Here is a 15,704-nt window from a genome sequence, read left to right as displayed (position 1 = left end):
GAGTCTCATATTCAGTAAAGGCCCCTGCTATTTGGTTGTCATTGGAGTATGTCAGTCTCTGTGTGTCTCGAATGTATCTTACCCGTTTTGTATTCATCTCCTTTTTACTGAGCCAGGATAGTAATTTCCCTGCTTTGTCTCCCACTTCAAACAGCCAGGGAAGGGTAGCTAGGGTCTGTGCTTTAGAGACGTCACATGCCATGTCTCTATATTCTTGTCTTCGTAAGGCTAACTGTCGGGTTGCTAAGGGGTCTATATGTGTGATGGCCTGTTCCTCCAGAGACAGTATTTGTTGTTCTATTTTTCCCAGGGCTTCCTGTTCTTTCCTTTACCCTGGTGTGCGGCACTGTAGTTGCTGGAGTCACAGCTGGGTGACTAGAGCCTGTGGAGAGGAGGTCTACAGTCCAGAGTAGGTGAGTTGTCGCCAGGTACAACAGCTCCACTTGATTGGATGACTTGCTGTGGCAATCGCTGTCTCATCTGAGTCACTGCAGCAGGACCCCACTGGGGGCACCGACTGGTGTGGGCCCTGCAAAACACTCTGTGGCATCAGGACAATGGGCAGAACTTGGCTAAACGAAGGTAGTTCATCTGTGGAAACCCAGGGGGCAGAGGCTATCCTGGAACACCCAGAACTTTCTGTGTAGCTCACGTTGCACAAAATACAAGCAGCAACAACAGATTGGCGAGGTGGTGACGGAACTGGGAATCCTGAGGGCGGGCCACCAAAAACTGGCAAAGCTAAGGCTACTGATGCGATTGTGAGTAAACTTCAACCAGAACAATACTCCTAACAGCAAAAAATGCCAACTCTAACTGAGTGAGTGACAGTATTGAAGCACAGAGAAGAAGATGCAAAGGGTCGCAACAGGTGAAAAAATGTCGAGATTGTGGGGTTGCCGAATAGGGGGAGGGCAGTGACATGGTCATATACCTGGAACATTGGATGAAAACCAAAGTGGTGCCCACTGATCTTTCTTCCTTCCTTTGCCCTAGAATGAGCACACAGACTTCCAGTCAAGCCACCGGCCCCAGGATGCCACCACAACCAGTGTTGGCCAAGCTGCTGAATTACAGAGATGGTGATACTCTGCTCCAGAAAACATGCAAGGATGATCCATTTCAAATTGAGAATGCAGCAATAACTATGTTCCCGTACTTCAATGCAGCGATGGAGGGCAAGAGGGCATTCTTTCTGGAAGTGAAAAGAGGACCGTGGGAAGCAGGGGTGCGATACTTCCTCTTATTCTCGGTGAAACAGAGTAATGTTCAATGGTACCCCACACATCTTCCTGAGCCCCTCAGATGCCTGGGTGTGGTTTGAGGGGCACCAGGCTGTGGGCCCAGGCTAGGGGGCAGTGAGGGACTGGGCCCCGCCGCGACTCCTAGTGCAAAGGAGGTGCCATAAATCCACACATTGTGAACATACACGAAAGCCAACAAGAGTGCAGGCAGACGAGGCCAGGGCAGAGGCACTGCAGGCAACAACTGGGATAACTGGTGGGGACCCTACAGACACCGAGGACGCTCAGATTATCATTCCGGGGAGTCCACCTCTGATGCTACAACCACTAGTAAACGGAGCATGCCCCAAGAGACTCCACATACAGCAGAAGACTTGATTTTATATCGGAGTAGTGATGTGCATTGTTGTGCTGTTCCGGATGGGTGTGTGCCAGCAATATACGGTGGGGGAGCTGAGTAGGCTGCACACTAGTGAGGGACAGAGGCCTGCCAGTCCAGTGCTGATTTGCCTGGGTGTTTCGGACCCACTGCAGATGCCTGGCTGATGCCGGATGAGGTATGACTATCTCTGACTTATGTAGTTTGGAAGTGTATGTCCCTGGTACTACTGGGATTCTCTTTGTAATAGCTGAGGGTGCAGGCGACCTAATTGGTTGAGATAAGGCTGGTGCGGGTGCTTATGTGTGTTGCTTATATGATTGACTTGGCTCCTTACCATTGTTCATGGACCTGTGGATAACAGTAGTAGATTGCACTTCAAGTTTGTCATGTCTATGTTTGTGCGGCTAGCCGTTGCTAGGTTCCTCTGGAGTTGGGATTTGTTTGTTTATTGCACTCTGGGTCTTGTACATCCTTGCATGCAGGATTTGTTCCTAGCTGGGAAGGGGGGCCGAGATGGGATGGCCGAGACAAGGGTCGCACATTATTACAATGGCGGCATCACATGATAGAGATTTGGAAATTAAGGGGCATGAGAACAGTGGCCAAAAATCATAAGGTCAAAATGTTCTTGAAGTGCAGGGCTGTTCAAATTGCCTTACTGAAAGAAACACATTTTACTAAAATTGAGGTGCAATGGCTTCAGAGTCGCTGGAGGGGACAGGTATCAGCTATGGGGTATTTCGCATTTGCTAGGGGTGCACACTTCTAGATCAGGGTGTGAGTCCCCTTTGAAGCGATGCAAGTCAGAACTGATAGGTAAGGCAGATGTGTCTTGGTGGAAGGGAGGCTTGATGGCAGGTAATTTGCGATTGGCTCCATCTATGCTCCGAATCAGGACCAGCTGACCTTCCATTCGAACTTGTCCTTGTAATTGAGTTTAATCACCAATGGGAACATGCTTCTGGGGTGATTTTAACTGTGTGTCGGACACAGATTTAGACAGCCTTTGCCAGAGGCTTCTGCTCATAGACCAGCGATGGGACTTAGAGACTGGATGGGTGCTGGGGTTTGAAGATGCCAGGGAGTACTCCTTCTATTCTAGCCTATACGCCCTGCATGTCAGCTTAGATAAATGCCTTTGCTCTAGCAGACTGAGTCCATTTGTCCAGCACACAGAGTACCTCGGCTGCACTATATCTGATCACAGCCCACTATTGATGTGTATTCACCTTTAGGAAGAATGTCCGGCAATTCCCTTTTGGTGTCTGCTGTACCACGGTGCTCTAGAGGACATTACCTACTAACAGAGCCGCTGAGAGACGAGAACGGGCTACTTTGACCGTAATCAGGATACAGCATCGGACTGACTTGTGGAGTGGGTGGACTTTAAGGCGGTGATGCGGGGATATTGCCTGGGTGTGTCTGTAGGAATCAGGAGAAACGTTGAGCAGAATTTGAATAAGATGGATGGCACTATGCGACATATAGACAATCAACTTGGCCTTGATCGAGAATCGGGGCATGTCTGGCAGAAGCCAGGGAGCAGTATAGTGTCCTCATGTAGAAGCTCTGTGTCACAGTTAGAGGGAATATATCGGCCGAGCCCATGACAGCGAGAGTAAGGCGGGACGGTTGATGACGTGGTTTGTACGGCCAGAGAGTAGAATGTCTCCGATTACTTAGGTGCATTTGCCAGACAGAGGGCTGGTGTACTCCCAAATGGATATCAATCCCTCTTCCATAACTACTGACTGATCTCTATTGTCTTTGAGTCCCTGGCTGAACACGAGGTGGCGCTGTTGAGCTGTTGTTGTTGTCGAGCAGTCGAGCGGAGTAGCCGAGTGAGAGGGGGATTGCAGTGGAGCCAGTACCGGTCAGGACCGAGCGTGTTGGTGGCCTCAGAGCACCCCGAAGCTCCGAGAGATACCGCACCGCAGAAGTAGAAGCGGAGCTGAGCGCGGGTCGAGAGTGCTCGTGGCACTGAGGCATTGAGGCACATCGCACCACGCCGTTACCGCACCGCAGAAGTGGAAGAAGAAGCGGGAGCGCCAGAGGCAGAAACGCTTGTGAAACGCTTGTGAACGCATGAAACGCTGGTGATATCGGGGCTTTGCTGTGTTTGTATTCAGTGCTCCGTCAGTGTTCCTTCTGGTTCCAGTTAAGAGTCAGCAAGCTGCAACAGAGTGGAGAGCTGTGGATAGCTGTGGAGAGGAGCAGAAGCATCGTGCGGCTTGGTGTAGTAAGTGAGCGTGGAGGTCAGAGCGACCTGAGCAGGGTACCAGTTACCGGTTACCGCTGATTTAGCCACCGAGCCACTTGAGCCGCTTAAGCCGCCGGACATGTATGACGTGTTTGGCAAGTAAGTAGGCAAAACCGCCACCACATTTTTGAGCCGTCGCCGCCTCCTCCGCTGGAGCCGCTTTGCTGCCACCGCCACCGCCACCGTTATTGGAGGACGGGAACAGAGTGGAGCTGAGCGGTGAGGCAGTGATGAAAAAAGCAGGGGGAGAGTGAAGGAGAGTGGTAAGTCGGTGAGCTGTGGGGAGCGAGCTGCATTAAGGTAACAGTTGCAGTGTGGTATACAAGAAGTTAGGAGGAGAGTGCTTGCTCTGCTCCCTCCGACTAGTGTAATTTTTCGTTGTTCATCACTAGTGTGTACTAGAGAGCTGCTAACTGCTTGCTGCAGGAAAACGTCAGGGTCACTAGAACGCCGATCCGGGCGGGTGGCTGCTGCGGTGGTTGCTGCAGAAGTAAGCAGAAACAAACAGGAACAAGCGAGAAACAGGAACAGGGAACAAGCTACCGGCTACTGGTTACCGGCTACCGTTTCCAGCCTTCAACTGCTGCTGCGGGGGCTGAGGCTGTGGTGAGGCTGTGCCGCCATTCCCCCTGCCATACCCCCTGCTGCGGCGGGATCAGGATCTGATAACAGGAACTTCCGGAGTAGTATACCGCGTGTTCCCGGTAGCCAGACGGGGGTCGGCGTGCTGCCGAATCGCCCAGGAGCCAGGAGTGGCGGTGTGTGGGCTCTAAGAGGTACTCTGACCCCTGTCGCCTGACCAGTGAGGATCATTGAGGAAACTTCCGTGGAGTGGGAGTGGTAGTGGTGCACCCTGTGGGATTGAATATTTGGAAGTTGTCTCGCCCTCACTGCAATTGGTGGTGAATTTGTCAAACCTGCACGAATTCAAGATCCTGAGCACACAAACTCAAGAGAGTGAAGGAGGAGGTCTTTTGTGCGAAGTGGACTTTGTTTGTCTAACGAATAATGAGGTCCGGTTGCCAGCGTGGGGGTTCACAAAACTCTATACAAAACTCTAAGCAAACTCGAAGGACAGAGGAGATAGCAGAGATAACAGAAGCTCCTACGGAAGCATCAACTCGACTGAGCAGGGATAAGGATAATAGAGAACAGGAGGGTAACATATTAATTAATAAAAGTAGTGCCTTTTCAGAGGAGAAACTGTGCACCCCAGCCGAGGAAAAAGCCTCTTCCGTCTCTCTTAGTAAAGACTCTTGTCATATGAGGTCTCCATGTGTAGCACAGTCATCTATAAAGAGCTACTTCTTTAAGTATCATCAAACTCAGTCTGATAAAGATAATCACAAAGATAATCACAAAGATAATTATAAAAGGAAGTCCTCCGAAAAGGAAGATCCTAGTGAGGGGGGTTAGTGAATGTTCATTGTCCTCTCCTTTGCCTTCTCCGCTGTGTAAAAAAGAGAAAATAAGTTGCTCAGTCAGTGATCTGACCCAACCTAAGTTGCCTGAAAAATTGGATGCTGCAGTGGTTAATCAGGTCAGGAGAGCAATAGGCGAAGAAGCTGTAACAGATAAAGTATCGACACCTGTTCCCGCACCCCCATCCCATCCTTTAATTGTAGCAGGTCTGTTACAGGCTCAAGCGAAAATTCACGTCTGTGACCCTGTAGCTCAGGTGGTGACTCGGCTGGCCGATGATCTCGAAATTATCAGTCAAGGGTTGGACTATAAAGGGGGTCTGGAGTGTGTGATCTGTCTCCTTGTATGTCTAGGAACGAAAATAAACATGATAATTTGCATGACCTAGGAGCTGAAGTTGGTACCGAAGTTGGAAAGTTAGCTCTCAAGGCCGGTCCCAGTGAACCAATTCTAATTACATAGGACACACTATCCAGCCCAATTGGTTGTTCAGTTAAAGGTGGTAATGTTAGCTTTTTTAACCCGGACCAGTCAAGTATAACAATGGAAAATAGCCTTAATATCAATATATCATCTTTCGATCATGGTGATGGCAGATCTGAGAAGATTACTAATACACATAAACAATGTAGCTTAGACCTTATAGGGCAGTCTAAATCAGTGAATATATTGTCATTATCTAAAGCAGAGGTTGACCCTCAGGCATCCCCAGGTGACTCAAAAAGGAGTGAATTTAGCACAGAGCAGGGTTTATGGGATTGCCTTTTACACACCATGGGCTCAATTACTAATGCGCTTAATTTCCAATCAGACAAATTGGATATTCAGGTGGATATTTTAAACACGCTAGCATCCCATGTGGCGGGTATTGACACCAAACTCTTACATCTGACCAACTTGATTATGAAGGTGCAAGCAAATAAGGATAGTCCATTTATAACCTGTACCTGTGCACAGTTGATTGATAAGATCTCTGATTTGCCCTCAATAGTAAGTTCCATGGTGCAAGAAGTTAAACTGCTGTCGGGTAGAAATGTGCATGGTAGTAATGAAATCGTTGTACATTCAAATAATTTAAGCAGATTAATTGACGCTGATAAGTTGCCACATGTAAAGTATGATAGCAACTCACAAGTAACTGAGATCCCTTATCCGAAATTCGAATGTGACATAATTAATGATAGCTTGGTAATGGAAGGTGTGACTAGTGATTTTTTAAGGTCAATCGATGACTCAAGTAGTATGAAATCGTCATGCTCAAATCAACGTCAAGATTCAAGCGGCCCATTAAAACCAACAAATCTTTCGAAAAGGGCTAGGAAAAGGTTAAGGAAAGCTCACAATAAGAAAGCACATGAATTAAAATCTATTAGTAAGAAAGTGAGTGATGATCCTAAACTTTGGAAAGTAAAGGAATCTGAAACGAAATCATATTTCCCGATTTTTGGGCCCAATAAGAAATCGGGATTTAAGGTAAAGGTAAATCAAATAATGGAGTGTGACATTGAAAAACTAGGGGACGCAGATCCCAAATTTAGTTCTGGCCTCATAGGCGAAGTTCCAATAAGAATAAAAGAAAAAGCATCAGACCAATCGATAAGTGTGGTAGTCAATAGTGTGCAATCTAGTCACATAGAGAAATTAGTGGACTCTAATGGTCAAGTGGGTAGTATGAGCAATGAATTGGGGTCTGAATTAAGCCGGAAACCGAGTAATGAAGTAGTGGTCGACCAAGGTGCACAAAATAATATTGTTAATCAGAATTTAGTAAATCACATTCATCAGCAAGGTGTTAATAGAGCAGATCAAGTGGTCCTCTATGGGACACAAGAGCGATTAATAGAGGAAGTTAAAGAAGTCAATCTGCTGACGGAAAGGGTTCTTATGCCCGTTAAGGATAATTCATGCCCGCCAGTTATAATTGAGAAAGATAATATTGAGCATTTAAATTTGTCGACCGATATGAGGAAAGTAGCCTTCAGCCCCCAAAACACTTCTAGAGGCCCACATGACATTTTAAACCGCGGTAACATCCTGAAATTATTACATGCTATTATAGATCTTAAAGATGTGGTAACCACGGATCTGGAAGTTGTGGAGTTTAAGAAAGAAAGTGAAAATTGTGATAGGGAAATAACAGTTACAACTTGCTTAAATATGGAAATTGTTGACAAAATAATGGCGAACGGTAGTGTATTTGAGAAATGGGGCATTAAAGTCTGGCGAGCTCAAGCATCTTGCTACCCAATGTTGCTAATTCCAAATGAACCAAAAGGGGATGATAAAAAATTAGCTATGGCTATTCAAAAAATCGATGACAAAAAAAAACCCATAGTAGAACTGGTTAGAGTTTTAAAAAATGCGTTAGGCGCATCTAAGGAATTGAATTTAGCATATGGCATCAAGATAAGGAGCAGCCAGCCCGGTTTGCGAACTTGTGAGGCGTTGAAGAAAGTCCCAGAGTTAGTAGATGATTGGAGTTGGCTTCCAGGAATTTTAACAAAACATCATTTTGAAACAAAGGATTGATGTCTATCAAATCCTTTGATTCTCTGTTCCTGGAACACCAATGGCTTAAAATCATTAATCGAAGACCAATATGTAATTGATTTTTTGAAGGCTTTTAGTATATTAATGTTTCAGGAAACCTGGACCATGTCAAAAGAACCTTTTATAGGTTATGATGAATACTGTAATGTCGCAACACGAGAAGCCAACTCAGGTCGCCCATGTGGTGGTCTTTCTATATATATATCAGCAAAACTAAAAGCCTCTCACTTTGAAATTGACCTTCATGTAAAATGGCTACAGTGTGTTAAACTAATAGCAAGTCACTCAATTATTCTAATAAATGTGTATCTAAGTTGCAAAAAGAAGGTTAGATCCACCCAAATTATTCAGCTATGGGGGATGGTAAAAACTTTATATTATGAGCACTTGGATTCAGTATTTATTATTTCAGGTGATTTTAATATGCACTTTGCTGCACTTAGAAAGCAGACATTTGACTCAAAATGGTTAGCTCAATGGACAGAATGTGAGTTTAAAAAGTACGACCTAAAGATTATGCATGACCTTGATAATATCCCGACTTTTAACAAAGCAGATAGCTCCTCTGTAATAGACTATACTATAATGTCTGAGAAATTATATAAATTAGTAAAAAGCTATGAGATTGCCCCAAGGATTGAAAGTGATCACAATCCACAAGTGATCAATTTTGATATTGATCTAGACCATTTACCAGAAACTAAGATTCTAGTAAAAGCTCCAACATCCTTTAATCTTTAAAGGTTAACATGGAATGATAATACTGAGGATAAAATCTTGAGTGTGCTTGACTGTTTAATCAAGGATGTCCATGCTGCTTATGATGAAGGTAAATCTATGGTTGACCTATGGGCACATTTGTGTGACGAACTGATGGCTAAATCTGCTAGAAATGAGCCCACCGATGGCATATTGCTAAATCCTAAGAAACCAGCATGGTATTCTTCTCATCTACTATATCAAAAAAGAAAGCTTAATAAAGAAATAAGATCACTGTACCGGAATAAAAATAGGCTATAGCTTCAAACTGCATCGCTTAAAATCAGAGAGTTAAAACAGAGATACAAAAGGGCAATCTGGAGGGCTAAGCAAGCATTCTATGAATTAACATGGGCAAAAGTCCATCATGCTTGTAAATCTAAAGATTTACGGTTATTCTGGAGCATTATTAATGACATCGAGAACGGTAATAATAGAAGCAATAGTGCTAATGTTGATGAAGTGAGTTGGGTGAGCTTCTTCATTAAAAAAATAGATACCCAAAGTCTAGATAATGATAAATGTTTCAATAAAAGTCCAATTGATATGCATAAAGTAATAGATAGAGGGAGTGAGGGTTGTATTCTCCCTCCTCAATGTAGAGTGGATTTGGGGCCCTGGTCGCTCGATAAAGTAAAAAAAGAGATAAATAAGATTAGATCCAACGAAGCACCAGGTCCAAATGGTATCCCGAATGTAATATTTAAAGCTGATATAAGTAACTGGCCGGAGTTGCTAATGCTTCTGTTTAATGAAGTTCTTTAAACAGGTCTTATTCCGCTATCTTGGCATGGGAGTGTTATTCAGCCAATATATAAGAGTGGCCCACAGGATAATCCGGCTAAATATCGTTTAATTACGCTCACTGATGTAGAGGCAAAAATGTTTGCTAGTTGCCTGTTGAAAGAGCTAGAGGCTTGAGCCACAAAGGAGGATCTTATCCCTAATTTTCAAACTGGGTTTAGAATAGGAGAATCTACCCATACCAATTTGATTTTATTAACATTATTAGGTGAGAGAGCCAAAACCAGGATGCAAAGATTATATGTGTGCTTTATTGATCTAAAAGCCGCTTTTGATTCTGTGCCGCGAAATACTCTCTGGGGAAGTTAAGGAATTGGGGTATTCCGGAATCTCTCTTAAAGATGATTATACTTTTATACACCCACACCTGGGTGCAGATCAAAATTGGCGATGGAAAGCATATGACCCATCGATTGGATACGAATGTGGGATTGAAACAAGGCTGTGTATTGGCTCCTTGCCTTTTTAATCTTTTTATGGCCGATTTGCCAGCTCATTTTAAAAATAGTAATTCACATTCGCCTTTTATTCATGGTCAAGAAATTAAATACCTGCAATATGCAGATAATACCATTTTATTGAGCCAAACAGAAATAGGGTTAAAAAGGTTAATTGACTCTTTAAATGGCTATGTCACTCAAAATGGACTAACAATTAATAAAAATAAAATAAAAAATAATGACTATGGGAAAAGGGAAACAGAGGATTAAGGAGTGGGATATCAATGGCCTGGTAATCGAAAATGTGAAATCATATAAATATCTTGGGATCACGTTTGACGAGGGACTGATATTTAGACAACATTTTAATAACCTGGAAGCCAGGGGCTACTCTCTTGCATTTGCTTTTAGGAAATTAAGAGAGATCACGTTTGACGAGGGACTGATATTTAGACAACATTTTAATAACCTGGAAGCCAGGGGCTACTCTCTTGCATTTGCTTTTAGGAAATTAAGAGACAAATTATTATGCCCTAATTATGATCATCTGATGAAGGTGATGAGAGCAAAGTTAATTCCATCTTTGGACTATTGCTCACTCATCTTTCGGGGCAAAGACGCGAAAGTGATCGACGATATAGAAATTAGAACTTATAAAGCTGTTTTTAAAATCCCTAAATATATCAGTCAAGCAGACATAAGATTGGAATTTGGATTGAAAAACCAAATTGTGGCGCGTCAATCAGTATTTCTGAAGTCCTTAATATCATTAGCCCGCTCGGAGGAAGGATCTTCAGCAAAGCTCTGTTGGCTCGAAATTTCAGAAGGGGAATATTAAAAAAACTGGCAGCTGTACCTAACTGAATGCCTATGTAATTTTGATTGCTCTTATTTAGCAGATGAAATGAGGAGTAAAGTAGTTTTAAAAAAAGAAATGAATCAAATGGCCGCACTACTAACGATTATAGCTGACAAGGAAGAATTAAGGAAAAGAAATAATTTCTGGTCAATTGCTAATTCCTTTGGTAAGCTGATGCCTCAACCCTATTTAGCATATCATTTAAAACCAAGGTTTAAGAATAAATTCATGCACTTAAGGTTGGGAAGATATCCGACAAAGGATGGCATACCAAAATGGGAGAATCAATGGTCATTGAGCATCTGCAGGCTTTGTAGGCAAAGGGATGAAACAATAATTCATATAGTAACCTTATGTCCAGCTTTGGCAGATGCTCGGAAGTCCATCCTAAAACCGATCTTTAATGAATTAGGAATTAGAACATGTAGACAAGCAATTATCACCTGTTTGAGTGGGGCGAATGTTAAACTTACTTATCTTTTTGTTAAGTTTATCATTATTGCAGAGAAGAAACTCAAAGGAGTAGAACTGGTAAATAACTGTATTGCGATATAAACTACGTAAGAAACATAATTTAATGTTCATTGGATGCAAAGTGTTAAGCTAGTTTAAGGGACTGGGAGTATATTTTAATATAGTTGCGCACATCGCACTTTATTATCGCTTGCACATGGAATACAGCTAAAATTTATATTTGTAACTGCAACTGCCAACAAAAGTCATTTTATGTAAATGCTGCTATAATAGTTCCTGGAGCAATTATAAGGCATTTTAGTAAGTTTTATGTATTTTAATTATTGCATAATATATTAATGTTGCACTTTAGTATCGTTTGTACATGAAATATAGCTACAAATTGCCAACACAAGTCACTTTATGTAAATGCTGCTATAATAGTTTTTGGGGGAATTATAAGGCACTGTAGTAAGTTTTATGGATTTTTAATTATTGCGTAATGTATGAACGTTTTGATGGAATGGTCATCTATCAACGTATTCTTGGAGGATCACTTTAATATGCTAATAACGCTGTGTATAGTATATGCTTGTTTTATTCGGTTGCTTTTATCTTTCCTTGCTTGTAATGATTTTAATTAATCAACAAATAAATACTTACCTACCTACTGTACGACACTCTATGGGAGTACGTCTGAGGATCCCGAGGAGGCAACGGGGGACCTTTCTGATACCCTCGCGATTCCACAAAATACCTGCTTAGGAGGTGGGAGTCCCCGTTACACCACAAGAGATTAAATGGGCCCTACAAGATATGGCATGGGGTAAGAGGCCAAGGCCGGATGGCCTACCGGCGGAGTTTTACTCTACTTCTGTTGGGGTGTCTGCACTGAGACTGGCTGCTGTATATGCCGCAGCCCTGGAAAAGGGCACTGCCTGCCTCAACCAGGAATGAGACGCTGATCCCCCTCCCTAAGATGGAAGTACGAGGAGCATCTGCCATGGCATATCAACCACTGCCCATGCTGAACATGGACTTTAAGATTTTATGAAAGATCTTAGCAATGCGACTGCTCCAGCATATGCAAACGCTTTATACCACAATGCAATACCTTTCTGAACCGGCTCCCCCTGTATATGCTAATGGTAGCCAGCAATTGAAACCAATGCTTAGAGAATGACCTAGTCAACATCATATCTGTTCTTCTCTCTTTCTTGTTGTATACTGATTGTCAACTGAGTACAACAACTGTAGTTATTGATACACATAGGGTCATTTGCAATATACTGTTCAGTGGTCTAACAAAAATATTCTTTTTTCGTAAAATGGATTTGTGCACTACAAGAGAGACTTAATTATGCTTGATATTTATTGTTTATGTATACATGTAACTTAATCAATTGTTGTTAGATATAATGGATAAATAGTATGCAAAAAATGAGAAAATAATAAATCAAAAATATATATTTTTCTACACATGTTGTTTGTAGTACTTGGATTGAATGATGGTCTACGGGCTATGAGTTTTATTATTATCCAGCACTGAGCCCGGTGCGTCTTTCCCGTTTTCCAATTCTGTTATTTCCTTGATAGGGTAGTATCCTTTGGACAGGGGCCCCTCATTTTCCCAAAGTATGCTAATGTATGCTCCATCTTTGCAGGGTGAGGGTCATATGGGACTTTAATCAATCGACCTTGAAACGGAGCTCGACACAGGTAGCTGGTCGAACTTGGAAGGGGTCATTCTTAAAATGGGGTTGGAAGTTGCCTGGGTACGCGTGCTCTACACTGGCCCTACCGCCAGGGTGAGGACGGGTCGTCGTGTTTCCCGCTCCTATAGGGTCATCTAGGTACAAGGCTAGAATGCCAGTTGGCTCTGCTGCTGTTTGTGCTTGCCATTAAATCCTTGGAGGGGTCATGCAGGGAAAGAGGCTGGGGTAAAGCTATTGTGCTGGATGGGGTTGAGCCTAATATTTCCCTTTATGCAGACGACTTGCTGTTATATACGTCAAATATGGAGAATGATGTCTCATACATGTTATAATTCTACAGGAGTTTAGCAGGGTTTCAGGGCTGCAGGTGAATCTGACCAAGTACTACGTCTTCCTTCTGAGCTTGGGGCTGGCAAGACCTCATTCCTTAGGACTGGGCATCCAGTGGGCCCCCACACCTTTCGCTATCTGGGGATACAAATTTACCACAAGCTAGAGGACACGTGGGAGTTTAACCTGAGTGCATGGCTTTTTGGTGTTAATTGAAGCTTCCCCCTATGGTGCAGATCACGCTCACCAAGATGATTATGTTACCTTGGTTACTTTATTACTTTACCTTACTTTACTCATCTTTACTCATCTTCTCAAGTGGATACTGCTGGGCGGTTCAGACAGCTGGACTTGCTTGTCGGGAAACTTATATAGGATAGTGGACACCATCAGGGTTTTTGGACGTCATTAAGTGGCCCACCCTGGAGGGGGGCTTGGGTGTACTGGATTTTGAGAACTATCATCTAGTAGCCCAGTTGCAATGGATCACCAAGTGACTAGATGGAGCAAATTTGACGGAATTAGGGCGACTTAGGGCTCAGCCTAACTAGGGGGGCTGCTGGCATGACTCTTGCGGACGGTATCCGGGAGAGGGAAAGACGGCTTGTTATCATCCATGGCTCTCCGCTGTTGCTGGTGGATCTGTTTGAAACACAAAGGATTGCCCACTGTATGCCTTGGCCCTCCTGCTGGTGGGGCTGCCCCTCTGTGAACTTCAAAGCATATGGTAACAAAAGTACTAAGCATACTCATCTCCAAACTAAACGACTTCTGTAAAATAGCATATTTAAAACAGTGGTATACCGTATGGAGTTTAAACTTCCTACTCACTTAAGAGCGGTATGGAAAATGTCAATTTTATATACATCATAGTATATTTTGCATGCATTATCAAAGCTCAAACTTGTCTCCTTATCTCACACATTTGATCTATTTAATCTTTTATGACATTCTTATCGGAGAAAGCAGGCAAACCGTTACTAAATATTACCAGCTAACTTCTACTGTAAATATATTAGGCAAGATACTAAGCAAACAGTTATTGATTCTCTGGAAATTTTTTCTTCCACCCTTCTGTAAATAATGTATTTTACATTCTCTAAATTCCCTTGAACCATTTGTTAAATTCAAAATAGTGGGGAAGATGTGTCCAAAGAATAAAACAGTCATCACTGTTCATAATTATTTGTACTTTGCAATGAGCAGTCATTTTCAGATATTTCAAGGAGCTAGACCAAGACAATGAAGAATTTTGATTAGGAATGTAGAAGTATGGCCCCTTCTGGCTAAAGATGCTAGTTTGCATGGATTAGAAGATGGCGAGATGATCAACTGATGAACCTGAATATACCACAGAATTCCCAAATATAATTAGGAGATACATGGAGAAGGAGGGCATGACTGACAAAGATTTTCCCAAACAACGCTAAAAGATCAAGCTACAGCAAACTTAACATATAGGGTATACGCAGTGTCTACTGACTGATCTCATTAACATTGATGGACAAACTTACAGACACAATTTACCTTTTACTTTGCTTTGTATCAGATATTCTTTAAGATATTTACACAAGAGACGTTTCAGTTATTTTCATCTCTGTGGTAATATATCTTAGCATTCCGGTAAGTGTTCCAAAGTCCCCACCACCAGAAGATACATCTGCTGCATCTTCATCTATGGTGTAGGTGAGAGGATTGAACGTGGACTCTTGCATATCTTCTCCTCTTACGATGACCTCCTCATTGTTCTTAATTGCTTCCAGCTCTGGCAGTATATGTTTTAAGTCATCCAACGCGTCAGTAGAAGTACATAGCGAAGTACTTAGCGGCTCATAGTCGTCTCTCATACTTAAGTCAGTGGCGCTTATAGAACGCCTAAGCATCCTGTATTTTGAGCCTGACATAAGATGCTGTATGTTAAAAATAGCCAACCTTTGAGGAGAGGAATCAAACGCACTTTGTAACTGGTTGATTTCTGCTGTTCTTTCATAGCCAGAAATTCTTGCTTTCAATCTTATTATTTCAGATTCCTGTAGATGAAAAAAGAACATGATGCCTAAGTGAGATAGGACAGTTGAAACAAACATATTTTAACACTAAATACTACGTTCAAAACAAATGACAGTTACGGTCAAATGTTCAAATTAGAATCTGTGCCTAGAAAAATGATAGTTGTGCCAACGAGCCCCACTGCAGCAAATCAGTTTCTGAATTATGTGGCTCATTAATCTTTTTAATGCAAAACAATAAAATTCTAACCAGAAACAATAATGGCATCCACATTTGAATGACTGTAATCCATCTCATTATGTGCTAACAACTAACTTGTATATACTTACAGTTAAGAGAAAGCATACAATACATTACACATCATACATTTCAACAAATATGCAACTACTAAAATGAAAATAAAAACTGATATATGAACAGCTCATTGTAGAGAAGCAGGATTATAACAAACTAATTTGGAAGATATCAAACAGAAA

The 15,704-nt window shown here is 42.5% G+C and overlaps 1 protein-coding gene across 3 annotated transcripts in view; it reads right to left on the bottom strand.

The window, feature by feature from the left end:
• CCDC18 (coiled-coil domain containing 18) overlaps window positions 1-15,704 on the bottom strand; it is a 1,360,824-nt gene that overhangs the window by 100,153 nt on the left and 1,244,967 nt on the right. For all 3 annotated transcript variants that reach the window (XM_078646342.1, XM_078646344.1, XM_078646343.1), the window contains one exon: window positions 14,746-15,248. In XM_078646342.1, coding sequence (XP_078502468.1) covers window positions 14,784-15,248 — 465 coding nt within the window. In that variant the 3' untranslated portion in view covers window positions 14,746-14,783. The remainder of the gene's footprint in view (window positions 1-14,745; window positions 15,249-15,704) is intronic.

The sequence above is a fragment of the Lissotriton helveticus genome, chromosome 1_1 (assembly GCF_964261635.1).
Source record: "Lissotriton helveticus chromosome 1_1, aLisHel1.1, whole genome shotgun sequence".
NCBI lineage: Eukaryota > Metazoa > Chordata > Amphibia > Caudata > Salamandridae > Lissotriton > Lissotriton helveticus.
The sequence above is the reverse complement of the archived record's forward strand: the minus strand, read 5'-3'. Positions and strand labels throughout refer to the sequence as shown.